Source organism: Triturus cristatus, chromosome 6 (genome assembly GCF_964204655.1).
Source record: "Triturus cristatus chromosome 6, aTriCri1.1, whole genome shotgun sequence".
Lineage (NCBI taxonomy): Eukaryota > Metazoa > Chordata > Amphibia > Caudata > Salamandridae > Triturus > Triturus cristatus.
In genome coordinates this window covers 1,258,813,477-1,258,838,647 of record NC_140589.1, presented here as the reverse complement: position 1 = coordinate 1,258,838,647, position 25,171 = coordinate 1,258,813,477, and the positions used below count along the sequence as shown (strand labels likewise).

Genomic DNA, 25,171 nt, shown 5'->3' with positions numbered 1-25,171 from the left:
TAAGGTCTTAGTTCTATAGAACGCACTATCAGCAGATGACAGGCTTGGAATACTTCAAATATCACCTACCACCCCCCAAAATGTGTTTGTGGAATCTATCTGCCCTATGGTGGGCACATCTATACATCAATGGCAGCACATACTGACTGTGGTGTGTGTGACAAATTTTGAAACATGTAGGAGTATGAAAACAGATTCTAAACATTACAGCTCAATACAAGGAGTGTGCTGTTCCATTGTATGGCCGAAGAATTATTAAAACTTTGGTCAGCAATAATGCTACGGGTCTCGGGAATCCTTTTATAAAGGGTCCAATAACCCCCACCTACCTAGGTGGCATGCTTCATCATCTGGCTTGCTCCTCACTGGGTGGGTGCTGCAGTACCCCCATAAAAACTGGGACTCTTTGACTACCCTGCCCTGGAGCTTGCCAGAGCGCAGGTTAATGTCATGGTGATGGGATGGGTGTTAAAGGAGATTGGGTATACTGAAGTCAATTAAAATGGACTACGGGTACCCCTCAACACTTATTTATGGCTAATAATCATGTCCAGATTAAAAACAAAGTTGAACCAAGAGAGGCAATAATGAGCCTTTGGTTGTGTTAAGTAGGTCCAAATCCATGCCTAACAGTACCATCAAGGTCTCTGCGTTTCATCAGGACCAGAAAAAGAGCCAAATCTACTTGGTGCTTAAAACTGTATTCCTATAATTTCAAGCAAAACATTTCATAGTGACCCCTGACCAATTTGTTGCAAGAATGAAGCCCACCCCCCCCCCCCCCCATAGGGAAACTTTGAGCACAGGCTCCTCACCAAATTAGTTTCCAGAGGGAGCCCGGTGGGAATCCTACCCTGCTTCCGGAGTCTCTGAATATTCGGCTCGGGGAGACAGTGGCAGACCAAATAAAATATTTTCTCTCCATTCCCCTGGTTTGTGGTGCATTTAAAAATTACAGCTGCCAGAACATCACAAATTCCCCAGGCCCTACTCACATGCCATATGGCTAAAAAGGATGGTCCTAGTCTATTTGTATAGAACAGCCACATTTCAAACTCAAATAGTGAAGTTCAAATATTTCAAAAGAAACAAAAAATTCAAATAATTTAAGAGCCATTTTTGGACTGTGTAAGCCATAACACGTATGCAGTTTCATTTCATTCTCGCTCTTTTACTTGTTCAACATCCAAGAACAGAAGACCAACAAAACCAACAAGTCTTGATCTTCCCATCAATCACAAATGGGCACTTTTTAGTTGCTCCAATTAAAAGGATGCTTTTTCTGATAGTACTAAGAACAAATGTGAGCACACATTCTCAAAGGGTGGCTGGCCCAAGCCACCTCTGGGCCCCAATGGTTCTGAGTTTATATTTTCCTCAGTTCTAAATCACAATAGTTATCTGAATAAAACTGTTTTCTGAGGAGAGAATTTTTATGTGAATGCAGGCATTATCACCGTCATCAATATATATATTATATACATCTAAATCTATATCACAGATTTGATGATTGTGAATGTCAGTTTGTTAATTAATGATTTCCATAGGAAAAGGTTTTTGATTTGGAAATTGGCTAAAGTTTGACAAATCCTATTCAGATCCATGTGCCCGTCCCAGGATGCTTGTTTACGGTTCATGGAGGACCCGGCTTGGCAGCTCGGGCTGGACTGTTCCCATGAGGAGCAGGGTCAAAACTGAATTGCATAAGGCTGGGTCCAAACTGGGGTGGTGTAGTTAGCAAAAGAATGATGGATTTAACCCAGATCTCTTAACTGGGGGTTAATGTTTGATTGATTCAGCAGTCTGTCCATCATGTGTTTCCATAGCACCATTCAGATCCTGGACACAAAATTTGGTTCAGGTAAATTGGGGTGGAGCATAACAGGTGATCTAAAAGTAGAACTTCCTATTTTAATCCTGATGAGAATTTTTGCTTTGTGCAATGAGCAGAAATTCCTGAACAGTATAAAAATATGCAAGGACACTAAAACTTCGGACAGAATAGGTACTTTTTGAAGGGGTTTTTGTCAGACCCTTCAGTAGTTTGTGATACTTGCTTTACAAAATGTCTCATTAGGTTTCAGATTGTCAATCTTTTGTATATGGCGACAGATTGGTTTGAAAAAGATTTTGAAGTTTCTCGTGGTAGGAACTGGTGGCAAATGGGACACCAGACCGGTCAATCCCATGTTTCCTAAATGTATAGTGCTGACTTTTTATTAATTAAATATGCCGGGTGGCAGTTACATTAACACTGTTTATAGAAACATTGCAATTGACATACAACGCCCAACACCAACACGATCAAGCATTTTCAATGCAATTAGGTTTTGCATTAGTTAAACTTTGAGCAATTGGTGTTGCAAATGAGTTTTTTTTTTATTAAAAAATATCCCAGCAGTAGCATAATTAATGAATAAAAAAAATAATCCACTAAGCAAGGAAAGGGTGCAGTACCACAGGCTGTTACTAGGCTGTTACTAGGTGTCCCTGGGACACCTAGTAACAGCCTGTGGTACTGCACCCTTTCCTTACAAAATATAGGCATTACCCAATAGATTTAGCTCGCAAATGCTCCAACTCGTTCCTGAAGCCACTGCTTAATGGAATGCCTATATTAGGGCTTAAGGAAAGGGTGCAATACCACAGGCTGTTACTAGGTGTACCAGGGACACCTAGTAATCTGTGGTACTGCACCCTTTCCTTAAGCCCTAATATAGGCATTCCTTTAAGCAATGGCTTTTATGAAGAATCACAAGCATTTCTTCCTTTATTAAGTTAAAATGTTTTCTTATCGCAAAGGCAAATGCTTGCGCTGCTCGTTCCTAAAGCCACTACGTAATGGAATTTCTATATTAGGGCTTAAGGAAAGGGCGCAGTACCACAGGCTGTTACTAGGTGTCCCTGGGACACCTAGTAACAGCCTGAGGTACTGCACCCTTTTCTTAACCCCTAATATTTAAATTTCATTACCCAGTGCATGGTGGGTCCAGTGAACCAGGCGCCATAGCAAAAAACAACGAAGTAGTCCCTAAAGATACAGCCCTGCAGCGTAACTTAACAGTAGTTGGACAGTGCTGCTTCCTCCAAAAAAGGAAGTGACATATCAGATCGCCAGCCAACAATAAGCGAGATAAAAATAGCAATGCCAGAGTTAACCAATGGCAAGTGGCTGGAGAAATGTCCCTAGATATTTTATTTACTACAGGCCTTGCGACAGCGCATGCGCTGTCTAGGCTGGACCTGAAAATGAAATCAATCATTTTAGAAATATATGCAAGATGTAATGTTTTATCATTTTTCCAGTCTAAATGCTTACAATCTCTGGGCTAGTGAATGGATTGCTCCTTTGCTGCTCCCCACCTGATGCCTGAGTAGATAAAACAGTTGATGCAAAAGTTTAAACGCGATACATACCAATTCAAATGGTAGATTCCATGTGCATGCATTAACAGGTCTTCTTCTACACCCATTTGAAGTTTCTGCAAGAAATGCACAGCACAAAACACTTGCCAAACTGGCTTTGCTGCACTCACAAATCTTTAGATCGAATCTGTTTGAGCATGCACAAGGGCATGCGCTCTCACTTGCGGGACTTTTGTGGTCATTAACGGACTATGAACCCACCCTTTACTTAATATTTGTTTGTATCATTGTCACTGTTCTTTGCTGCCTTCTAAATGGGCAGTGCTTGCCATGAGTTTCTTCCTTTTATTTCTGTGACTAGAGAACCAAGTACAGATTAATTTAGATTCATTATTGTCCCTCCACTCTCCATTCATTGCTTGTGCTATGATTCAGGTACTATTTCTTCTTTCTCCCACCCACTCCTTTCTTGCAGCTGTGTGCGTAAGTCAGCGAGACTGAGCATGCTCATGGCTTTTCTTTCAGTACAACAGATATCTCCTTTGACTTACAAGTGCTTTGTTACTGTAAACCTGATGATCACTTCAGTGCAAGAGTAATGTAAATGGAGCCTTTACCAACTCAAATGCTATTGTTTGTTTACATTGTCGCTGACCTGCTGTGGTTTGAAACTTTGTGGTTACTGTTGCGAAGATTCCAAAACAGCGCCCATCTCTCCAGGAAACACTACTCCTGTGCAAACTCCACCATCTAACCTACATCGACAACTCTCATGCCTGATTTGACAAGACACCTATTGCTGTGATTCACCATCACGCAACACTTGAGAAGCACCTTAAATTCTACAGTACAATCAATACATGAAAAGATGTGGTCCACAGCATAAATACTGGAGTAGGAGCTTCATTGGAAAAGCAGGTACACAGGTCTAACAGGCCCAGAGGATCAGCACCAACTACAAGACAAGCTGTTCTAATCCTCTGTTCCCATAGAGTCCAATACAGAATTACACTTGGTAGAAGGACATAAATTCAGCATTCTATACCATAAAGAACAGGAAGAGGGAAAACCGTAATATGCAGACGACAGGATGCAGGAAAACAGTAATATGCAGAACACCACAATACACATTTTTTATTTCACTTTTCCTCTCAACGAGGCACAATATTAGCTTTTTGGTATAAACACTGCATTCATTGATTAATGTTAGAGCTACACCCTTATTTTTGCAAAGGCCATTCCAGTGCTGGACATTTCGGTGAGTTGGGCAGTCATGCCAAGACTTAATCGCATAGCAATAGCAGGCTATTTCTTATTCCCCCCACCAACCCCATCCCTTTTTAGGTCTCGCCTGAGACAGCGCTTTAGCGCTGCTCTCGCGAGAGCTTTTGTACATGGGGGATCTGGAAGTGCAAACGAGTGCTTTCAGGCCTCCAAATACAGTGCATGTGCACCGTGCGCGCGCACCATTTGGCAGCCTGCACACCGTTTGCTTTCACTTTCGCGGCCGCAAGGCCGCTTTGATGTGTGATCGCGATCACTTTCACACAGTGCATGTGCGCCGGGCACGCGCACCATTTGGCAGCCTGCGTGTACATTTCGCGGGCGCTTTGATGTTCTCAGTGAGCCGCGCGGCCACTGCGAACATCAAAGCGCCCGCGAAATGTACACGCCATTTGCCACCCCCTCCCTTATCCCACTTCCTGCCCGTGTGCTGGAAGGCGTGGATGCCCTGAGAGCCGTGCAGGACAATTACCACTGCTTTTAGGAGGTGCAGTTAAGTGGTGAGTTTGGCCGGCTGTGAATGGTAAAACAAACGTGCACCGCAGTGCCTACAAACTCCTGTGTGCGGCGTTGAGCACCCCTCCTCCTCGCCTCCCTTCTCACTCCACGTTTTATCTCTGCCCCCCTCCTCCTCGCCTCCCGCCTCTCTCCACATTGGAGATGGAGTTACTTGCACACATTCACGGGATGTGGAGCCCACGCCGGGACTGGAACTTTCATTTCCACCGCTGTGCTTTGTTTTATACCCCCACCGCCACACTCCTCTAACACTGCCCCAGCCAGACACCCGGTGGGCGTGGGGCAAAGTTCCCGGGAGCATTCTCCACAGCTGCCCCCTGCCCGCAGTAGCCTTAGCCAGCCCATGTGCTGGAAGGCGGGGATGCCCTCAGAGCCGTGCAGGATGATTACCACTGCTTTTAGGAGGTGTCGGTTAAGTGGTGAGTTTGGCCCGCTGTGAATGGTAAAACAAACGCGCACAGCAGCGCCTGTAAACTCCTGTGCGCGGCATGAAGCTCCCCTCCTCCTCGCCTCCCGTCTCACTCCACATTTTACCTCTATCCTCTCTCCTCCTCGCATCCCACCTCTCTCCACATTGGAGAGAGAGTTATTTGCACACATTCACGGGATGTGGAGCCCACGCCGGAACTCGAACCTTCATTTCCGCCGCTGCACTTTGTTTTATACCCCACCTCCCCCGAGTTGCACTGTTTCTTTACTTTTCAATTTACTTTCACGGGAAGCATGAGGCATTGTATCACTTAATAGGTCGCCATACTTCGATTTAAAAAAAATGAATAAAACAGCATTACATTGACTTTCGCCACATGGCTCCTGATGATGCCATAAGATCAAAAGATGTGCACCCATTTTTCAGACTGTTCGTTAAAGGGTGCCGAACACATTTGTCAATGAATGCCCCAAGCCCCTCAATTCCAGTGTTAGTGTATTTGTTGCCAAAGCTTGCACCTCAAGTCTCCTGGTGGGAAGTGCTGTGATGCAGGGTTTTATATGTTTCAGTGTTGCACAGACATTACCTGGACAAGAAAGCAAAAACATGCACTCCGCCCTTTATTATCAGGCCATGTTCGTTTGCTGCTTCATCACTATAGGTAATGCCCAAGCTCTGCCACTTATGTTCTAATGCGTGCCCATTTTTGAAGCATTTTGCAGGCCTAAACGTATTCCATACCTGGCTGCGGACACTGCACTCTATATTTGAATGAGCATCATTCAGGTTACGGGAGACTGCTTGCATTTGTGCTTGCTGCAGGCAAAGCTTGTGGTTACATCAGGGAAATCAAAAGTAAAAACCGGCCCATTAAACCATAAAACGCACCCAAAAACAACCAACATAAACAAGCATTTGCAATGCAATAGGTCTCACATTTACGCGAGTTTGAGCTAATGGCATTGTAAATGACAATGCCTTTTATTTATATTTTGATTTATAAAACATAAATAAAAGGCATTGTCATTTACAATTCTAATAGCTTAAACTTGCGTAGATGCAAGACCTATTGTATTGCAAATGATTGTTCTTTAGGTTTCCCACCCACCCATTCCCAGTTTTCCCCCCTCCCACCTACCTTATCCGTTTCACCCTCCCTCCCACCCATTCGCCATCCCGGCTTCTTTTCCATTTCTCACCTTCCACATCCCTGTTACTTACCTCCCCTTAACCCATCTTCCCCCCTCCAACCAACTAAAAACAAGCATTGGCATAGCCAATAGGTCTCGCCTTTGGGGCCTTATAAGTATTTAGTTATGCAGAACAATATCCTTGGTGCAACAAGATCAACTGTTGCATGGCTAAACACTTATAAGGTTCCAAAGACGAGATCTATTGGCTATGCCAATGCTTGTTTAATAATACCAGGCCTTTGCCATGGCACCAACTTTTGCCAGAATGACGTTGTGGAATGTTTCCTTGAAAATATGCTCAGTATTATTACATATGGTATGGTAAATAGCCTTGTGGCGCTTTTATGTTGGTGACTCATCTTTCTGCCCAGAACGAGGTTCTTGGAGTGCTTTACGACTGGAAGGCCTCCTTGTGCACTGTGCAGTGTGCGCAGTATGTCATGGTTGCGCTGGATTATGTGTGGAAGGCTTGTTAACGTACGGATATAATCAGAAATGTCATGTAAGTAAGAATGTCCCAGAGGTAATGAACGGTAATGTTACAGAATAAATCAGCTTTGATTAGGGCAGGTTACAGAGAATGAGTGATATGTTAAAGTGGGACGATAAGCAAAGCCCAGCCCGGGCAACATGTGAGGATCTGAGAAGCTGTAAACATCTGGCCAGGTACATGCTCAAATATTATTCAGAGCAAGGAACAAAAGTTCATTAAAGAGGCTGAGGACATATCAGGGACAGCGTCATGAGGGTGCGCAGTTTGGTGAAAGCTATATATTTGGTAAGGGTAATTCTGCTGTTAAATGGATAAAAAAAACAGCATGATGGACAAGTATTTCTCAATTGTGAGGTCTCCGGAATGAACCATCGGGGATACACAGAAGTGATAAGCGAAAACAATTTCTGAAGACAAATCAAAGCCAGATTTCTATCTACCATAGACATTAGCAGATTGCCCACACCATTCTACTGACTCTGGTTTCCCATTAACCAAACGTTCTAAACTAAAATTATAATAAATCCAGCTTTCTAAAAGTATGCAAGACCATGTACTCTTTGACGTTAATGATACTTTGTACTCCGTTTTCATTATACATCATATTGTTGAATCCAAATGTATTGATATCCATAAATGTCTGCTCTTCTGGGGCCTAATGTATAAACAATAGGTCATAAAGCAGTCAGTGATTTTTCACGGCCGTGAAAGTTAATTGTTGTGAGAGAGGGGAGCAGGAGGTGAGCCCGCGAGTGGTGCACGCGCACTTGGGAGAGCAGTCTTCACTTTTCAAGCACTGAACTCCTGCTTGTGGCGCGCCGCTGCTCGCTCCCGCAAGGTGGATGCCTCCACAAGCACGAGTGCAGTGCTTAAAAAGTGAAGACCGACGGCTAAAGGCCATCCTAGTGTAGTGCATGCGCGCTGCCTAGGCGAGACCTAAAAACCACTGAAGTACGCCAGTTCTCTTTTAGCAAGCCAACTATAACCGTCACCCCTGCCATGCACTGCTTCTGACCACACATGACCAGTGTTTTAAATAGAAATACTAATGTGCTGGTACTCTGTTCAGGGTGTCTATTTGCTCCTGAGAAGTAAAAGTACTCCCACATTAAATGTATCGCAGTAGAGCTGAAAAGTGCAGGCACTCTCCCTTTCATATTAAAAAAGCGCAGGTACTCAGTAGCGGGCAGTACCTAGCAATTTAAACACCTGATCGTAACATGTTAATTTACAAATGAAGACCGAAATTAATTTCAGAGGGCCAGAAGACAGCTGTCCAGAGATTATGATCACCCTCCATCCTCAACTCCAGTTTTATTTCAGCTTGAGCCACTGGGAACCCATCTGCTTCCTGATGTCCCCCATGCAGGGATGAAAGGAACAACCATCCCATCCAGATGATGGGAAATTTTAAAATTATCTGCATACATGAACAATTATTGATTAAGCCAATAGGTGTAGCCTGTAGCACATGGTGTAGCAATATTGGCTTTTCAAACACTTGTTTGTTTTTGCCGTTGTTTATTGCAAAAAATCACTGAAAGATGGCCGCACATGCATACACATGCAAATGCACATACTGACGGCATCTTTTAATTTCTCTGTTATAGTTTTTCATAAAAACCACCCCAAGATGGCCACATTGCATGCATACACATGCTTACACGCAGACAGACATTTTGGAGGTAAAAAGAAATCAAAACCATTAAAAGATGGCCATTGTGAAACAGTAAGCAGAAGGAGAGGCAAGGGCAAAAATAGTACTTCATGTGCTGAGAATGTAAGGACTCCATAGGAGCCTGTCAGGAATCAGCGAGTTAGGGAACTGGCATCATGCACATGCCATGGGAGCACAAGCATTTGCAATGCAATAGGCCTTGCAATTATCAGAGTTAGAGCTATTGGTATTGTAAATGATAATGTTTTTTACCTAGGGCAGATATATACGAAAGAGAACCCGGGTACGGCCTCATTTTGCCTTTCATGTTTCCGAGATACAGAAAAAGAGCGCTATTAAATGATATGAGATATTTATGGGGCTATTATTAAACAATCTACCATACCAGATGCAAATTAAACAAAAAATCAATAAACAGTCATACTAAAAATAGGTCAACAGTTTTTGTTCATTTGGCAGAAGCAGAGTTTTCCCAGGTTTATAACATAGCACTTACAATATAAGACAAATGGCGGCGTTTAATGGTTGATGCCAACGGGGCCTCATTTCACATGTTCAAATCCCAGCAGTGCCAACTGTGCTTTAAATCCTTCCAAAGTCAGTATGAGTAGTAAACGAAGCAAGCTGCTATAGAAAACTGATGTTGTACTGCTGTTTAGGCCAGGCGCTCCACATCGGCTGTGTTAATAGAGCAGCATTTGCTGATGTTTAAACAATACATAGGTTGGCCTGTGATCCGGATAAGTGTGCATTGTAAAAAACGTTCTGCTTGGCTTTGTAGAAATAGAGCCCAGGCCTTCAGGCATCACACAGGGGCATCAGACACTGGCAGCAGGCTGAAACCTCGTTGCAAGCACAACTGAGAGCCTCTGATAATGGCAACAGGCTAATCCCCCACCGGCAGAAAAAAGATGGATTTAGACAAATGCAACAGGTCAAGGCCCCACTGGCAGTACAACTGAGGGCCTGCCTTGCACAATGCAACACGCTAAACCCCTATTTAGTTCAATTGAGGGCCTTGTAGAATTGGGGCAGGCCAAACACTTCAGCTAAAACAACTGAGGGCCTCAGGCAATGGCAGAAAGAACGCTATTATGACAACTGAGGGCCTCCAAATGCAGCCCTGGGCCAGAACGTTACTGTGAGTAAAAATATGTTCTTTGTGAGCCGAGAGCTGTACAGTTATGAAGGGGTACGTATATCGAGGCAAAGGAATATCGTGGACCCCGCACATTTCGAGGGGAAAGGTTATTTTGTATAAGATGAGTAGAGGTGAGACTGCCTTGAGATGTGAGTGGGCTGTGAATTAGTCTATGTACATTTGGTTTAGATGCATTTACCATGTGGTTTGCTTACATCCTGCTTACTGCGAGTGATGTCACTGCCGTGGATTGTAAACAAGACGGCTGGCACCAACACATCCAAACAGATGGGCCAGCATCTCACTTACACATATTTCTGGAAAAACTGACTCCCCGATTGGGTGACTTTATTAGAGAGTATGTAAAAGGTTGACATTGGGTCTGTGGGAGGAGCCCTGGGTGTGACAGACAGGTCATTGTGTAAGCTACCAAAACCATCATATCTGTCCGAATTGTTTGGCGCAGAGGCATCATTCACGCTTATAGCAAGGCTTGTGAGGCCTTTCCAAAGAGACAAAAGCTTACACAGAAGGCACCAAATTATTTCGAAGACAAACTCTGCCCACCAATGTGAGAAAGTGACGTGTCAAATCTTACATGAGTTTCTTATCGGGTGGCCAGAGGAGGCAGCCACAGCCCCTAGCCTGCCTGTGGGTAACCCTGGCACTGCTCTCAGAGTTCATGCATGTTGTGGCACAAACAGATAAGTTGCTGCAGGAGCCATGTACACCATGTGAGTACACTTCTCGTCTCTCCTTAATAACCCCTTAGCAGCAACCAGGAAAATGTTGATGGGCTGAGAGTCAAAGAAGAAGTGAACTCTGATATCAGCAGGGGTTGGAGCAAAGCTGGTTTTCAATGGAAGGCTGGAGTCGGCCCTACAACTCATCCTGTTTGCCTTCATTCAGTTACATTAGTCATGATCACACGTAAGACTCCGAACAGTAGTAGAATCCATTATCACCTTATAAACTGATAAATATCACCAATGCACAATAAATAAAGGTCTGGCTGTCCCCCCAGGGTATCTTCTACCTGTTAACTGGTGTAAAAAAGCAGACAACCGAAAAGGAGGACACTGATTACAAACGCAGGACAGCCATCACATACACATTGTTACTAGGTGCTGCCTAGTAAGAGGAAACGCAAAGGTTCATGGGACAGTTAGATGGCCAACAAATCAGCGAGAGTCAGCTTGCCAGGGACGACACTCTGAAACAACCCATTCAAACGAAAGTAGTAATATCAGTGGCCATCTTAGTGTAGTATACTTTCTAAAATCCTACATGTCCCAAGCAGTAGCAGGCACAGAAGAGGAATGAAAATACCGTTTAATGTTTAGAAAGAACTTACTTTCCCATCGCCACTGCCCCTTTTTTTTTTTAAGCTGTGTGCCAGCTATACCTTCACAGTAGATACAGAAGTGGATGCCAGCTTTGGCCTCAGGGCAACTACTAAGTACGTGATGATTGGGAAGCACTGAAGCCTGTGACTGATTGCACCCTGGGGGGACTGCTGAGTGCGCGCTCCATCGGAGGGAGGATACCTTTTGAAGCACACAAAAAATGTCAATCCTAATGAAGTCCAGCCCCATGATTATTGAAATGTCACCTTAAAAAAAACATTACCTTTTAAAGCCATGAAAAATAAATAAATCCACAAAAGTCAGTGTACAAAAACAGTGTCCGCAAGTGGATGTTGAATAATAAGGGGCGAGGATAGCATTGCAGTTTGGCAGGGGCAAACGGCAGCGAGCATGAGCAGCACTCATGAAAAGTACTCCTAAAGAAAACAAGCATTGGCCACGAAAGTCATCGCGATCACGATCGCTGTGAAAGCGAAAGTGATCGCGATGACGCAGTGCTGCTGGCTGGCCTAGTGCATGGTGGCTGCGCGTGTGCACGCTCACGTGCACGCAAGCGCTAGGCCAGCCAGCAGCACTTAAAAAACACACATACAAAATGTCCCTCCGAGTCAGCGCATGCGCTGGGCTCAGTGAGACCTAAACACTGAGAAATGGCTAGCACTACCCACTTCATATCACTTTTTTACTGTCCTTTTCTCCATCTTCAACCACGCTCCCGCTCTCCACCCCCCCAGACTGCAAAAGCTAATATCTGGCCCATATCCAAGACCTATTGGCTTTGCCAAGGCTTGTCCTTTCCATATTTAGACAAGCATCTATTGCTTTCACAGTATATCTTTCTCTCCTTTTCGCTTCACATTCATGTACATGAACAGGGTAAAACCTAAGAGCACAGCCTTGTTCTTTACTCGCAACAGAAACATGCTGCTCACACAGTCCATGCGACAAACATTTTTCCATCCATATTACTGCCATGGAGTGAAGTGTTACCAATCTTCAAATGCGCTTTGGCATCTCATGAGAAGCTTGCAGTGTTAATGCAAGTACAATACAATGGCTGATTCAAAATACACTTCAAATTGCAAATAGTGACATTATTTTAGGATGCCAGCAACTATTTACAGAAGTATTTTATTGTTTAAAAGTTTTGGTTGAGCAAAACTGTACGTCCTGCCTGCTTCAATGATTAAACATTTTTTGAGGCAGAACATCCTTTGACTCATTACCTAATAAAAACAATTTCAGTGACAAGATCTAGATTGTACTTTACCTTTTTGTATGAACTTATCCATATATTCTTTAAAAGGATACATATGATCTACCAAGGAACACGTGTTCACTTTCTCGGCTTCCATCTCACATGCTGCAATAAAAAAAATAAAAAAAATTGGTTTGCAGAAAAATTAAGTATTCATTTTTACTATTAGTAATAACCACCGTTCACTACAGTATGCCTGAATGACACCACCTCGCAGATACAGCAAAACATGCAAATTATAAAGTCATTGAGGCCAAATAAGTATTTGCAGTCCTCGCAGTCAATGCCGTAATTTCATCAACATAATAGTAAAATTAATATGCGTTATAAACCAATAGACATGATTCCTTTCCCATGCCCAACAAAGCCCAGGTGGCATAGCACCAATTGTCCAATGGCTCTCAAAAGCACCTTTCATAAACATAATGCCACATTAAAGAACACATTGCAATCCTCTTACCGATCAGATATGTCCCGTAGTTACCAATAACTGTGCTCACAACTGATCTTCCCACCTTAATACGTTATGTATTAACATTTACGAGAACACAAACTGAGCTAACATACATCCAAGCATAGCTCAAATAAGGCACATTCTTGGCTCTCTAAGGTAGAACAAGGTATACACATGACTGGATTTAGAGATTGAGCTATAGAAAATCAGAATATAGAGAGAAAGGAGGAGAAGGGGAAGATTGAAGGGGGAAAACATAATGGTTGACAAGAATATGCCCTTTAGGACTGCTGTGCAGGGTTGATTTCTTTCTAAATAAAATCTAATTCTCATCATAATAAAGGAGATTTGTTGTTGTATTCACAGTTGTATATGCTGTTGTGCACATTTCATGAAAGCCTACCCAAGCTCACCAAATGTGATGAGAGATGTCATAGTTTTCCTAGTTGCCAGGATGGTTTTCACACCGCTAGAAAGCAAAATATCTAGCAGGAAACTGTCCCAGGTATCGAAGAACAAGTAATTTGTGCAAGTCAGGATTCCTAGAGAAAGAATGACATGGTTTGGGGTAAGCTTGATGTTGAAAATATTGAGGATCTCCTCAATCTCTCTCCATAGAGGTCTAACATGCTTGCAGTGGAGATTACATGGTCAAAATCACCAGAAGAAGATCTGCAATGCCGAAAGGTCTCTGATTCTGTTTATGTAGATGTGCAGACAAGTAAAAACATCTGTGGAGGGTCCAATGTTTGCACTGAAGTAGGGGAGAGATTTTGTGATGGAGGAGGGAGTTCCATATTTCTTCTCCAGATGGAGCGAGGGAAGGTTTCGATGAATCTAGAGCAAGGGTCTTCCCATGTTTTTTTTTTATATAGACATTAAGTGGCTTAAAGTTACTTTGCAGGATCTATGTTCTGTGAATATGTTTAAGGTTAGTTTGAAAGTTTCTCGAGGAAGTGGAGGCAATCCAAACAGTGGGGATGATTGCAATCACATAGGGCGGCTGACTTTCAGAAAATTATAGAAGTTATAAGTTTGGAGGTTAAACTCTCAGAACGCATAGCAAAGGAGAGGGGATTTCTGTTTTCATAAAGATATTTAAAATGAAGTAGGCCAAGAACAGTTTAGTCTTTCCAGAAGGTCAGGGTGGGATTGATTTAATGGGACTGTTTAACCATAAGGATGTAACTTCTGATCCTCTTTATTGTGGGTCAAGTTGTTTTTACCATTAAGGGTGTTGATAAGAGAAAGACAGCTAAGTAGGTCATCCTCAATATCTACCCAAGCAGGTCCAGAGAGGAGTCAGAGTTTAGTCACCAAGTAGCTAACTTGGTCAGAAAAGCAATTTGGTAACTTTTGAAGTTTGGAAGGCTCAGGGCATCCTTAATTCTATTTGTTTGGAGTTTCCACAGTAACAGTCTTGCTCACTTGGGGGCGCTAGAGGGCGCGCGAGCAGAATGGCCGCACTCCTGTGAGGCTCCTGCAGCCTGGATCAGGAATCCTACATTTATCCTGTTGTTTCCGACTGACGGACCGACAATAGCCGTTAGGCTGTATTCCTGCTAGCCCCCTGCAGCTCCGGTCTGAATCTGGTGGCCGTGGAGCCTATTGCGACGAGGATAGAGGCAGCTGGAGCGAGACCGCGACCCGTGCGCTAGCTGAGCGCGGCCGCGGCTGGGCGGCTGGTCTACGCGAGTCCGTGGTGCGCCACGAGGAAGGTGGGCCCCGCGATGTGATCCTTCAGTACACACCCCCTCTGCCTCCGGAGAGCGGATCGACTTTCCTGCCTGGGGATCGCTGTGACGCCGGAGTGAGTGTCCTGTGGCTGGGCCCCCCCCCTTGTTCCTGGGTCCTGCGGGGTCCGGAGCTCCTGCCGAGTGCTACAGGCGGCTGGAGCGCCCCCCCCTCGACTTGTGGTGGCCCCGTGTCAACCGGGAGTGTGCTGTCTGGTCTCCCCCCCCCTCACCTCAGACGGCCCGGAGGGGAGCAGGAGCATCTGGGCCCCGCCGGAGGAGGATACGGATCACTGCTGTGCGGGCCTCTCCCAGGTCCTCTGCACATTTCCGTGCGTAGAGCCTTGTGACGGTGAGGTGCGGAGTGGCAGCTTCGGCGAATCTGAGTGTCCCCCTGGAGCGGATGGCAATCGCTTGCTGACCTGTGAGTACCGGCTTGGGGGCTACTGGTGGAGCTCTGGTCCCTGTGGTGTACTATTGAGGTCATCTGCCTCCCTGGGCCTTCCTCTGGGCCGTGTTACGGCGGCCGAGTGCGTGAAGCGGCGAGCCCTGGGCGACACGACCGTGAGGTTCCTGGCGTGTGGGGCGTCCTAATACCTGTGTCTGTCCCTTGCATATACAGCGACGTAGTGACTTTGGTTGCAGACTGCGGCGGCGACCGCTCTCCCGCTGTTGCTGTGAGTTGAGGACGGCGGCTGTCCGTGTCAGTGGCCTTGAGGTGATATCTCCCTGCCGGTCATTGCCTTGGTGATCTGGCTGGGCCCTGTAGCTGTGCAACAGTCGGCTGCGTATCGAGAGGTGCTTGCTGGCGGACTGTGACCGACCGGTGTGCTCCGCGTCTCCCCCCCCCCCCCTTGGCTCTACATCGCCCCTATCCGGAGGACCAGTAATGGGGAAACAGGACAGCAGACAACCGAAGCTCTCATTCGAGGCCCCGGCGGCCAAGAAGGGACTGCGGGGCACTCCTGACTCTGGGGGCCCGGCCGACCCCCCGGCGACTGCCGCTGGGCCGGGCTCGCCGCCGCCGGACATACAGCAGCTGATGCAGGAGATGAGACAGGGCTTCGCTACTGTGGTCGACAAAGTAGATCGCATCTCTTCCCGCATGGATGCTTTTGCGCAGAAGCTGGACGTTCATGAAGAACGTATCGCCGAGGCTGAAAGACGGATCTCCGACAATGATGACGTCACTGCTTCACATACTTCGCAACTCTCGAGAATGGATAATGTGTTGAGAGTTATCGCAGCTAAAAACGAGGAGTTGGAGGCTCGCAGCCGACGTAATAACATTCGCGTGGTGGGGGTTCCGGAGTCCACCAACACGGGGCGCATGGAAGACTATGTGGAGAAAATACTCCTGGCCTCCGTAGGCTCTGAGGCACTCTCCAAGCAATTCATAGTTGAGAGAGCGCATCGTTCGCTTGGGCCGCGTCCCAAACCAGGGGCTCCACCTCGGCCCATCATTGCGAGGCTACTGAATTATAGAGACCGAGACGCGGCGCTGCGGGCTGCGCGCCATAATCAGCAACTCACCTGTGATGGTGTCAACTTCACCCTCTATCCGGATTTCACTCCTGTCGTCCAGGAACAGCGGCGCAAGTTCATCGATGTGAAGAAGAAACTCAGGGCCCTTCAAATTGACTATGCGTTGCTATATCCAGCGAAGCTGAGAATCACCCATCAGGCGAAGCAACATTTCTTTACAAGCCTGCAGCAAGTGGACGATTTTCTGAGATCCCTGAAACATGCACGTAATGGGCAGCGCGGAGAGGATAGTACTGAGCAAGATGACAAACAGTGACTGCCTTCCCTCTGCCTTCTGGTGCTCGCAGCGGGGCCCAGGGAAGGACTGTAGGACGCTTTTATGGAAGTCCTTCACACATGCCTGCTTGGATGTTGTCTTCGAGGCGGCATTGCGCTGTCCTGGTTGGCTGATGGCTGTCGGTCGGTAAGATATTCCAGGCACCACCCTCCCCCGTTCCTCTCTCTGTGCTGGGGAGCTTGGCGCAAAGGGTGGCTACGCGTGTCCTCTGGATGTCCCCCGAAGGGTGTTCCCCTATGGACAAATTGACTATGTTGCTCCTGTTGAGCTGTGTAGTGGTAATTTGGGGAGGGGGGTGGGATGTACTTTCTGGCAAGTTGGGGCTGCTTCAGTGGGTGGGGGAGGGGGTTACAGGGTATGTACCTGCTTGGATATATAGCGGCTCCTCTCCTTTTATCACTTCTTCCCAATTCTTATACTATGTACTATCTACGTACATGTCGATAGCTGAGACCATAATTGCGACAGGTTACAGATCCAAGGTTGGGCTGCGGGTTAGGAGGGGTGGGGGTGTTGTTCTTTTTTGTTATGTTGGTACGTTTTGGTGCGCAGATGTCAGGATGTTGCTATTCACGGAATGGTTGTGCTATTATCTCCGAGGACTGCATTTAGGTACATTTGTGCGGCATGAGGCATACTACGCTGCTGGCAGTGATGTGAGGTGTGTGAAATTGACATGTGTCCCTTGGGTAGATGTCCGGGCACTGGCTCCTTGGCCACTGCGCCTTGTTCCTTCTTCTCACCCAACTTCTGATGGGAGACACTGACCTGAACATACTGACTTGGAACGTTAGAGGCTTGGGGAACCCGAGGAAACGTAGACAGATTCTCTCCTACCTAGACCGCCATACCGTACACATAGCGTTCCTACAGGAGACGCACTTTGGCACCCTGACTGCTCCGACTTTCGCCTGTCGATGGGCTAAGTACGTGGCATTTTCCTCCTACTCCTCCTACTCGCGAGGTGTAGCGATATTGGTGAAAAAAGGTACCCCCTTCGTTCTGGCTGGCTGTAAGAGTGACACCCAGGGCAGGTACAGTCTGATGTGGGGCAGGCTTGGCCAGCTGGTGGTGACCCTAGTCTGCTGTTATGGCCCCAATGTAGATGATCCGCAATTTTTCACAGACCTTGAGGCGTCCATAATAGGTGCCGGCCCGCAGCACCTCATATGGGGAGGGGATTTCAACACCACTCTTGATCCGCAGATGGATAGATCCCACCCTGCTCCCCATCACTTCACCAAATCCCGCAGAGCGCTGCTGGGGATACTTGCAGAACACCACTTGATTGATGCATGGCGGCACCTCCACGCTACTTCACAGGAGGGTACGCACACCACGGCTCAGGCGAAATCGTGGGCGCGGCTCGACTATATCCTCTTGGCCCCTCGTTTTCTTGCAGCACTCGTCCGGGCGGCTCACCTCCCCCGCACCTTCTCTGACCACTCGCCGGTCAGAGTCACCCTGCGGGCTCCTGACCTTGGCCCTCCGAGGACGGCCTGGCGTCTACAGCCCACGATGCTGTTGGACGAACTGTTTCAGGAAGAGCTGCGCGAAGAATGTCTGGACTTTTTCCGTCGCAATAAAGATTCGGTGAAAGATGTTGCAACCATATGGGATGCATTTAAGGTAACGCTACGGGGCATGTGCATAGCCAAAGGGTCGGGTGTACTGAAGAGCTTACTGGCGCGCCTTCGCCTCTTGGAGGCGGACTTGGGGACGCTTGAGACATCGCTGGCGGCCAATCCCGATGATGCCACGCTTACGAGCATCCGCGAGAAGGTTACTGAGTACACAGATGAAGCCGCTAGAGAGGTGAAATTCAGAGGCAAGCACTGGGTTGCTCGCCGCTATGGCGAGGGTGAGAGGCCGGGTAAAGCTTTGGCGGCGACAGTGCGACTGATGCGGCCTTCTAATACCATCGTGGAGCTCTTGGGGGAGGACGGCGTGCTGTACAGAGACACCACACAGATCCTTAATAGGTTCGTTGCGCACTACCACCAGCTTTACTCGTCTACCCGAGCCGGAGGTCTCCACTTGCAGGAATACTTAGGGGATGTCTCGCTTGGCTGGCTCAGCCCTACGCAACAGGAGTTTCTTAGCACCCCTTTCCAACTGGACGAGGTGCGGGAAGCTATCATGCACATGCGGTCGGGTAAGACTGCAGGGCTTGACAGGATACCCATTGAATTTTATACGACCTATATCGACTTTATGGCGCCTGTCCTGAGAGAGGTGTATGAAGATGCTCTGGAGGTCGGCTCCCTGCCCCCATCCATGCGTATGGCCCTCATCACGTCCCTGCTTAAACCAGGCAAAGCGGCTAATAACGTTGATTCTTACCGGCCTCTCTCTGCTAAACTGTGACGTGAAAATACTAGCTAAGCTCATAGCAACTCGCATTAATCTCTTACTTCCCAACTTGATCTTGCCTGACCAAGCTGGTTTTGTGCCCGGCCGGGCGACGTCCCATAACCTGCGCACGTTCTTTTCCATTCTGAACTCGGTGCATGATGACCTTCCTATGGCCGCGGTCTTCCTTGATGCCACTAAGGCCTTCGATTCCCTGGAATGGGATTATGCGTTCCAAGTGCTAGAGCGAATGGGGTTCCCCAGTATATTCATTTCCTGGATTAAATTACTATACACTGGCCCTAAAGCCAAGGTGTTGGTGAATGGTCGGCTATCTGCTCCTTTTCCCATATCCAGGGGCACCAGGCAGGGGTGCCCACTATCGCCTCTGCTGTTTGCTCTCGCTATGGAGCCTCTGGCAGCGAGATTGCGGCAACACCATAAAGACAAGGGGTTACGATGCTTTCAGAGACAGATATTGGTATCTATGTATGCAGACGATATCACTCTCTATATACGGGACCCTGTGGTCAATCTCAATACGATCCTCAGGGAGTTTATCCGTTTTGGTGAGATTTCTGGGGTCCAGATAAATTGGGGCAAGTCTTGTCTGTTCCCTTTAACGCCTTCTACCGAGCGTTTCGAAATGGATTTCCCCCTCGCCTGGTGTGAGGGCGACTTTAAATACCTGGGCATACGCGTTGAAAAAAGCAGGGAGGAACTCATGCGGGCTAATTACGGTACGGCGATTATGCGCATTGCGGAGCATGTGACGCGCTGGAACTCCCTTCCTCTTTCTATGGCGGGCAGATCGTCTTTGGTCAAAATGGTGATACTGCCACAATTGCTGTATCTATTCCTGAATATTCCCTTTCATCCGGGCGCCTTTTTTTTCCGGCAATTGCGCAGTGAGCTTATTAGACTCGTGTGGGGTGGCAGGGCGCCTCGGCTGAGATGGGAGACTCTAATAAAGCCGTACAATCAGGGAGGTTTTGGCATCCCCGACTTTGAACTGTACTATTATGCAGCTCAGGCGCATTTCGCTTTCTTCTGGATAAGACAGCCCAGATATATGCCCCAACTTGCGGCTGAATACTGGCTGGCGCACCCGGTCCCCATAGAGGGCGCATTGTATATCCCGGTGACAAGTAGAGATAAAACGCCCTCAGCTTTGCTCAGTACGGTGTCCGCGTGGACTCACTTGACTGCTAAGGTAGGACTGGATTTCCTATACGCGCCACTCTTGCCCCTGGCTTATCACCCTAGCATGCCCCTACTGCAGGAAGCGGGTTTCCACAAGTTACTGCACAACTTTCACGTCTCGACATGGGGGGAGCTGTTCCATAATGGCACCTTCCGATCGATGGACCACTTGTATGCAGGCATACAGCCCTCTCCACTCGACGTCTTCCTGTACCTCCGGCTCCGACAAGGGATGAGGGCACTTATGCCTGACTTTCCACAGGAGCCTTCGCCCATGGAACCGTTGAACCGCATCCTGCGCGACGACGTCCCGTCCAAACTCGTTTCTCAAATATACCGTTCGGTGCACTCCTCCATGCCGGCGCCTTCACTGGCAGCTCGTGTTAAATGGGACCAAGAGCTACCTGCCCCGCTCACGGACAAACAGTGGGAATTCTGTCTGTTGCAGACGGAACGCATCTCCGCTAACAGTAGATTTAGGATAATACATTACAAATATGTCCACAGACTGTATTGTACCCCGGCGCGACTTTGCCGCTTTCGGCTTCGAGATAATGACCGATGTGACAGATGCCGGGCCCCCGGGGCGGATTTTTTGCACCTTGCATGGGAATGCGCAGCAGTACACCGCTTCTGGTGTCAAGTATGTGAAGCACTTTCCACAATGGTCGACTCCGTGGTGGAGCCATCCCCCCTCCTTGCTCTGCTGGGGTATGTGGAGCCCATACGCGCGGGGTACCGCAAATTTATCGCGCTTGCCTTCCTCATTGCTAAAAGACGGGTTGCTTGTCGATGGGGTAGGGGTAGAGCCCCGAAGTTCAAGGACTGGATTCGTGACCTTGCCTACTGTCAAGAGCAGATTAGCACATATTCTGAACTGTTGCCAACAATGTCCCGTCCCGCGGACATATGGGCTCCGCTGCGGTGCTACCTAGCGGCTGCAACGCCTGATGCGCCTGATGGGGCACCAGAGTAGGGTGGATTGCACGGAGCTGCCCCCCCTCGCATTAGCCTGCGGAGAAGCCCGCCGGGCTGCTGAATGTGGAGGATAGGTGTGTTCCCCCCCCCCCCCCCGTGCAAAGCGATCCCTGTATGGATGAGAAAGAGAGTGGGGTGGACGGACGGATGGAGAGCGGAGTGGTCCCACTAGACGTGTACTTCCTTGATGCCTCGTTTTTGAGCAACTATTGCTGCACTTCCTTGATTGGACACGGATGTTCGCGATGTCGGTGACGGACTACCCATTTGTTTTTCTTTGCTCCTCCCTCCTCTGCTGCACAATGTACGCTGTAATAGTGTTCCATTATAATGACCTCGCACAAAACAAGGAAACGAAACACATATATACTGTGATGCGGCCGGCCCTTTAGGGTTGTTGGCAAACCACTGTGTACGCCTATACTCTTCTGGCTAACATGCTACGCTGCCGGCCCGACGAGGTTGTAGGCACTACGCCGTGTGTTGACGCTATCTGCTGAATAAAGGTTTTTGAGAAAAAAAAAAAAAAAAAAAAAAACAGTCTTGCTCACTTATCTCTCCAGATAAAATTCATGGATTCGTAAAAAGATTCCTATTCACGGGGAACATGCTCAAGAAAAAGGTAATTTGGTTGGCTAACATCCTTTTAACTGTTTCTATGCTTCCCCAACATGTGATAAACTTATGTGACCATGTCTGTTCGTTTTTTAATCTTAGCTAGTATGGTGTTCTCTACATGCATTCTGGTGTCCTCAATTGTATCAGTGAATTCAATGCCTAGGTATTCAATTCTAGACTGCTGCCATTTTAGGTTAGCATGCATAGCTATGTTTGAGAGGCAAAGCATTTTTAAAGTGAATATTTAGTTTTTTTGCTTCTTTAAGGAGATGCTTCACATCGTAATGTATTTGGAAATGATGGAGAGATCTTCCGGGACTGCCGAATCTTCCTTGGATGAGAAGAACAAGACATCGGCATATGCCACCACCTTTTGAGGGCCATGGCGAAAGTGGGCTGTTCGTTCTGATGGCAAGGAGAAGTGGTTCTATTAAAAGGAGAAATCATAGGGGGCGGGGATAGAGGGCAGCCTTGTCTTGTTCCTTGCACTAAGAGAAATTAATTTGAGAGATGTCCATTAAGTTTGATGCGAGCCAGGTGTTTTTAGTAAACTGACAGTCATATTTATAAAAAGCTCACCCAAATTACATTCTTTCAAGACAGATTTGCGGAGGGTCCATGAGCCTTTGTCAAAAAGCCTTTGCCACATCCATTACCATGGCCACGGTGGGAGAAGGGATCAGTTTTAGCCTTTTGTATTATGTGACAAGTGGTATGAATAATGTCTGCAGCTAACCTTCCCTTTACAAAACCATTGTGGAAAAGGTGTATAAGAGAGGGGAGTAATATGTCTGAGGGCTAGTAATTTAGTATACATTTTATAATCTGTGTTGAGCAACAACATGGAACAAAAATTCTTTATCTCTAATGGATCTTTATCTTCTAAACTGACCTTTTGGTTTAGCCAGACAATTCAAATTTATTGAAAAGAACAGCCAAATGAAGTAATAAAATGTATTGGTAGCATTGGTAGAAAAGTGGCTAGGAAGCTAGCTGGACCCGGTGCTTTCCTGGATTTTATGGAATTAATAGCTTTCATTTTTTCATTTGTATCATTCGGCTTGTCAAGAGCAACAAGGTCCTTGTCAGCAAGTCAAGGTAACTGAGTCAAGTCCAGGTATGATTGAGAAGCTTCAGAGTTGTACCTACTACCAGAATGGGATGGATTATATAAATCCATATGGAAGGTTTGAAAGGCTTCTACAAATTTTGCATGGTTGACCTGTAGCATGCCATTTGGATCCTAAATGGCCAGGACATGAATTGAGTGTTTAGATTTTTTAATGATTACGGGCTAAATGTTTACCAGCCTTATTTCGATGAAATATTTTTGGCCTTCATTTTAGTGGACCAGACATGAGCTCTCACTTAGAATTTTGTTATATTTGCATTTAAGTTGATTTACCTTAGTTGCAATGATGAAATCCAGAGATAAGTTTTTCATTTTCTAGTTTATCTGCGTTTTTAAGAGGGTCAACCTTATGTTCATATTTGTATTCTTGGTTGCCATAATATGGAGTATCTCACCCCTAATATTTGCCTTCATCACATCCCAGATCATCTCTATATCAATGTCTAGTGTTTTATTGGTGGGGAAAATTGAGAGAGAGTTCTCTGGTTCTGTAAGAACAGCATCATTCATTCTTCACAAGCAGCTTTTGGCAGATTATTTGGAGTTTTTATAGGTAAGGTGAATGCACACATGACTCGAGATGACGATTGCTCTAAGATAGGAGTGAAGGCCATTTGGACTAGGTTTTTTCTGGCTAATAAGTAGTCAATTCTGGACAGTGTGTTGTGGGAGTGGGAATAGAAAGCAACATTGCTGCCAGTCAAATTATGCAATCTCTAGATGTCTAACATATTGTTGTGTTCAGAGTTTATGCATTCCTCTATGAGTGGAAGTGGATATAAAGGGGCAACGATTAGAGAGACCCAAAAAGACAGTTCATCCAGCATAGGAACATATATGTTGACAACAAAAAAAGATATCCCAATCTAGCAATTTTGTAGGACTAGGACTTTGTTTCCATTTAATTGGGTGATTGAGACCTTTTATATTGAGGTATAAGATCTTGAGAGAACAAAGCCATCAGACTAGCGCAAACTTAAAATAGCCATATCTCAACAAGTAGTAAAATCCTAGGGGTGGGATGGGGAAGACAGAAGGTGGGAGAGAAGGGATGAGAAAGAGAAAGAGGATAAGAGAGAGATGCATAAATCACATAATCCATATGGTCTGCTGTGAAACTCCCCGTATTCAATACCCAAAACATAGACCCACTCTCTCCACTTGTCCAGCTCTGAACCTTCCCCACCCCAAAACAGAGACAGGAGCATTGTAGGCCTTGAAAGGAAATTGACATAAGCGATAAGCGGAAAGCCTGGGCAAGAGAAAATCGGAACGCTGGGTGAGTGCGAAACATGAAAAGCTTGTAGCCAATGAGAGATCTAACTGAGGGACTGCCGATAACATACAATGCAAACATGCTTAAGCTGGGCAACTTCTAAGGTATCTATGAAGAAAAAATATTAAACCAGTCATTGAGAATACCCTCACAAGCCTTGATATAACACAAGAGTAAAGCCGAAACAGGATACAATACTCATGCAGTAAACAGTCTCCAATCTCCTCTGTGGAAACCATTGTAAAACAACCACAGAAGATCCCATCTGAAGATACACCATTGTGTAAATGTACACAAAGTTAAGTGGCTGTCTAGCAACAGGTAAAGCATAGTGTCTCATGTATGGTGAAATCTATGCCAGGACGGGTCTGTACCTTGAATAGAAGGGAAGAAACCATCAGTGAAATAAGTAGAGCAGAGTAAGACTAGTGGGACATAAGTGAGTCCTGCAAGTCTTTCACAAAGGTTTCCAAGTCTTTAGGCTTATCATAGATAAAGTGCCCCCCTCCCCCATGTGTGAGATTCATTTTTGCTGAGCCATTGAAAGAGATCATAATGTTTAGGGATCTCAGGTCTGGGTGAAGGGCCACAAATCTGTTCCTGCAATCACTGTAGGTCTTGAATAGTCTTGGGATATCCCACTTTATAGCCCTTTCAGTCTATGGTTTTCATCCTTTTTATGCGGACCAGAATCAGTTCTGTATGTTGGTATCTAAGTGGTCTGAAGATGAGGGCTCTTGGCTTTGTTGTGGTAGATGCAGCTTTCATTGGAATTCTAAGCGTTCACTCGATTTCAAAGTCTTCATCAAACTAGATATCTAACACTTAAGAAAGCCGGGATTCAAAGAAAGACACATGATTTAGCATTGCTCTC

The 25,171-nt window shown here is 46.3% G+C and overlaps 1 protein-coding gene across 4 annotated transcripts in view; it reads right to left on the bottom strand.

Moving 5' to 3' along the window:
• Positions 1–25,171, bottom strand: part of LOC146821271 (uncharacterized) — an 838,501-nt gene that overhangs the window by 72,672 nt on the left and 740,658 nt on the right. For all 4 annotated transcript variants that reach the window (XM_085612209.1, XM_085612210.1, XM_085612207.1 and 1 more), the window contains one exon: positions 12,742–12,834. In XM_085612209.1, the coding sequence (XP_085468335.1) occupies positions 12,742–12,834 (93 nt within the window). The remainder of the gene's footprint in view (positions 1–12,741; positions 12,835–25,171) is intronic.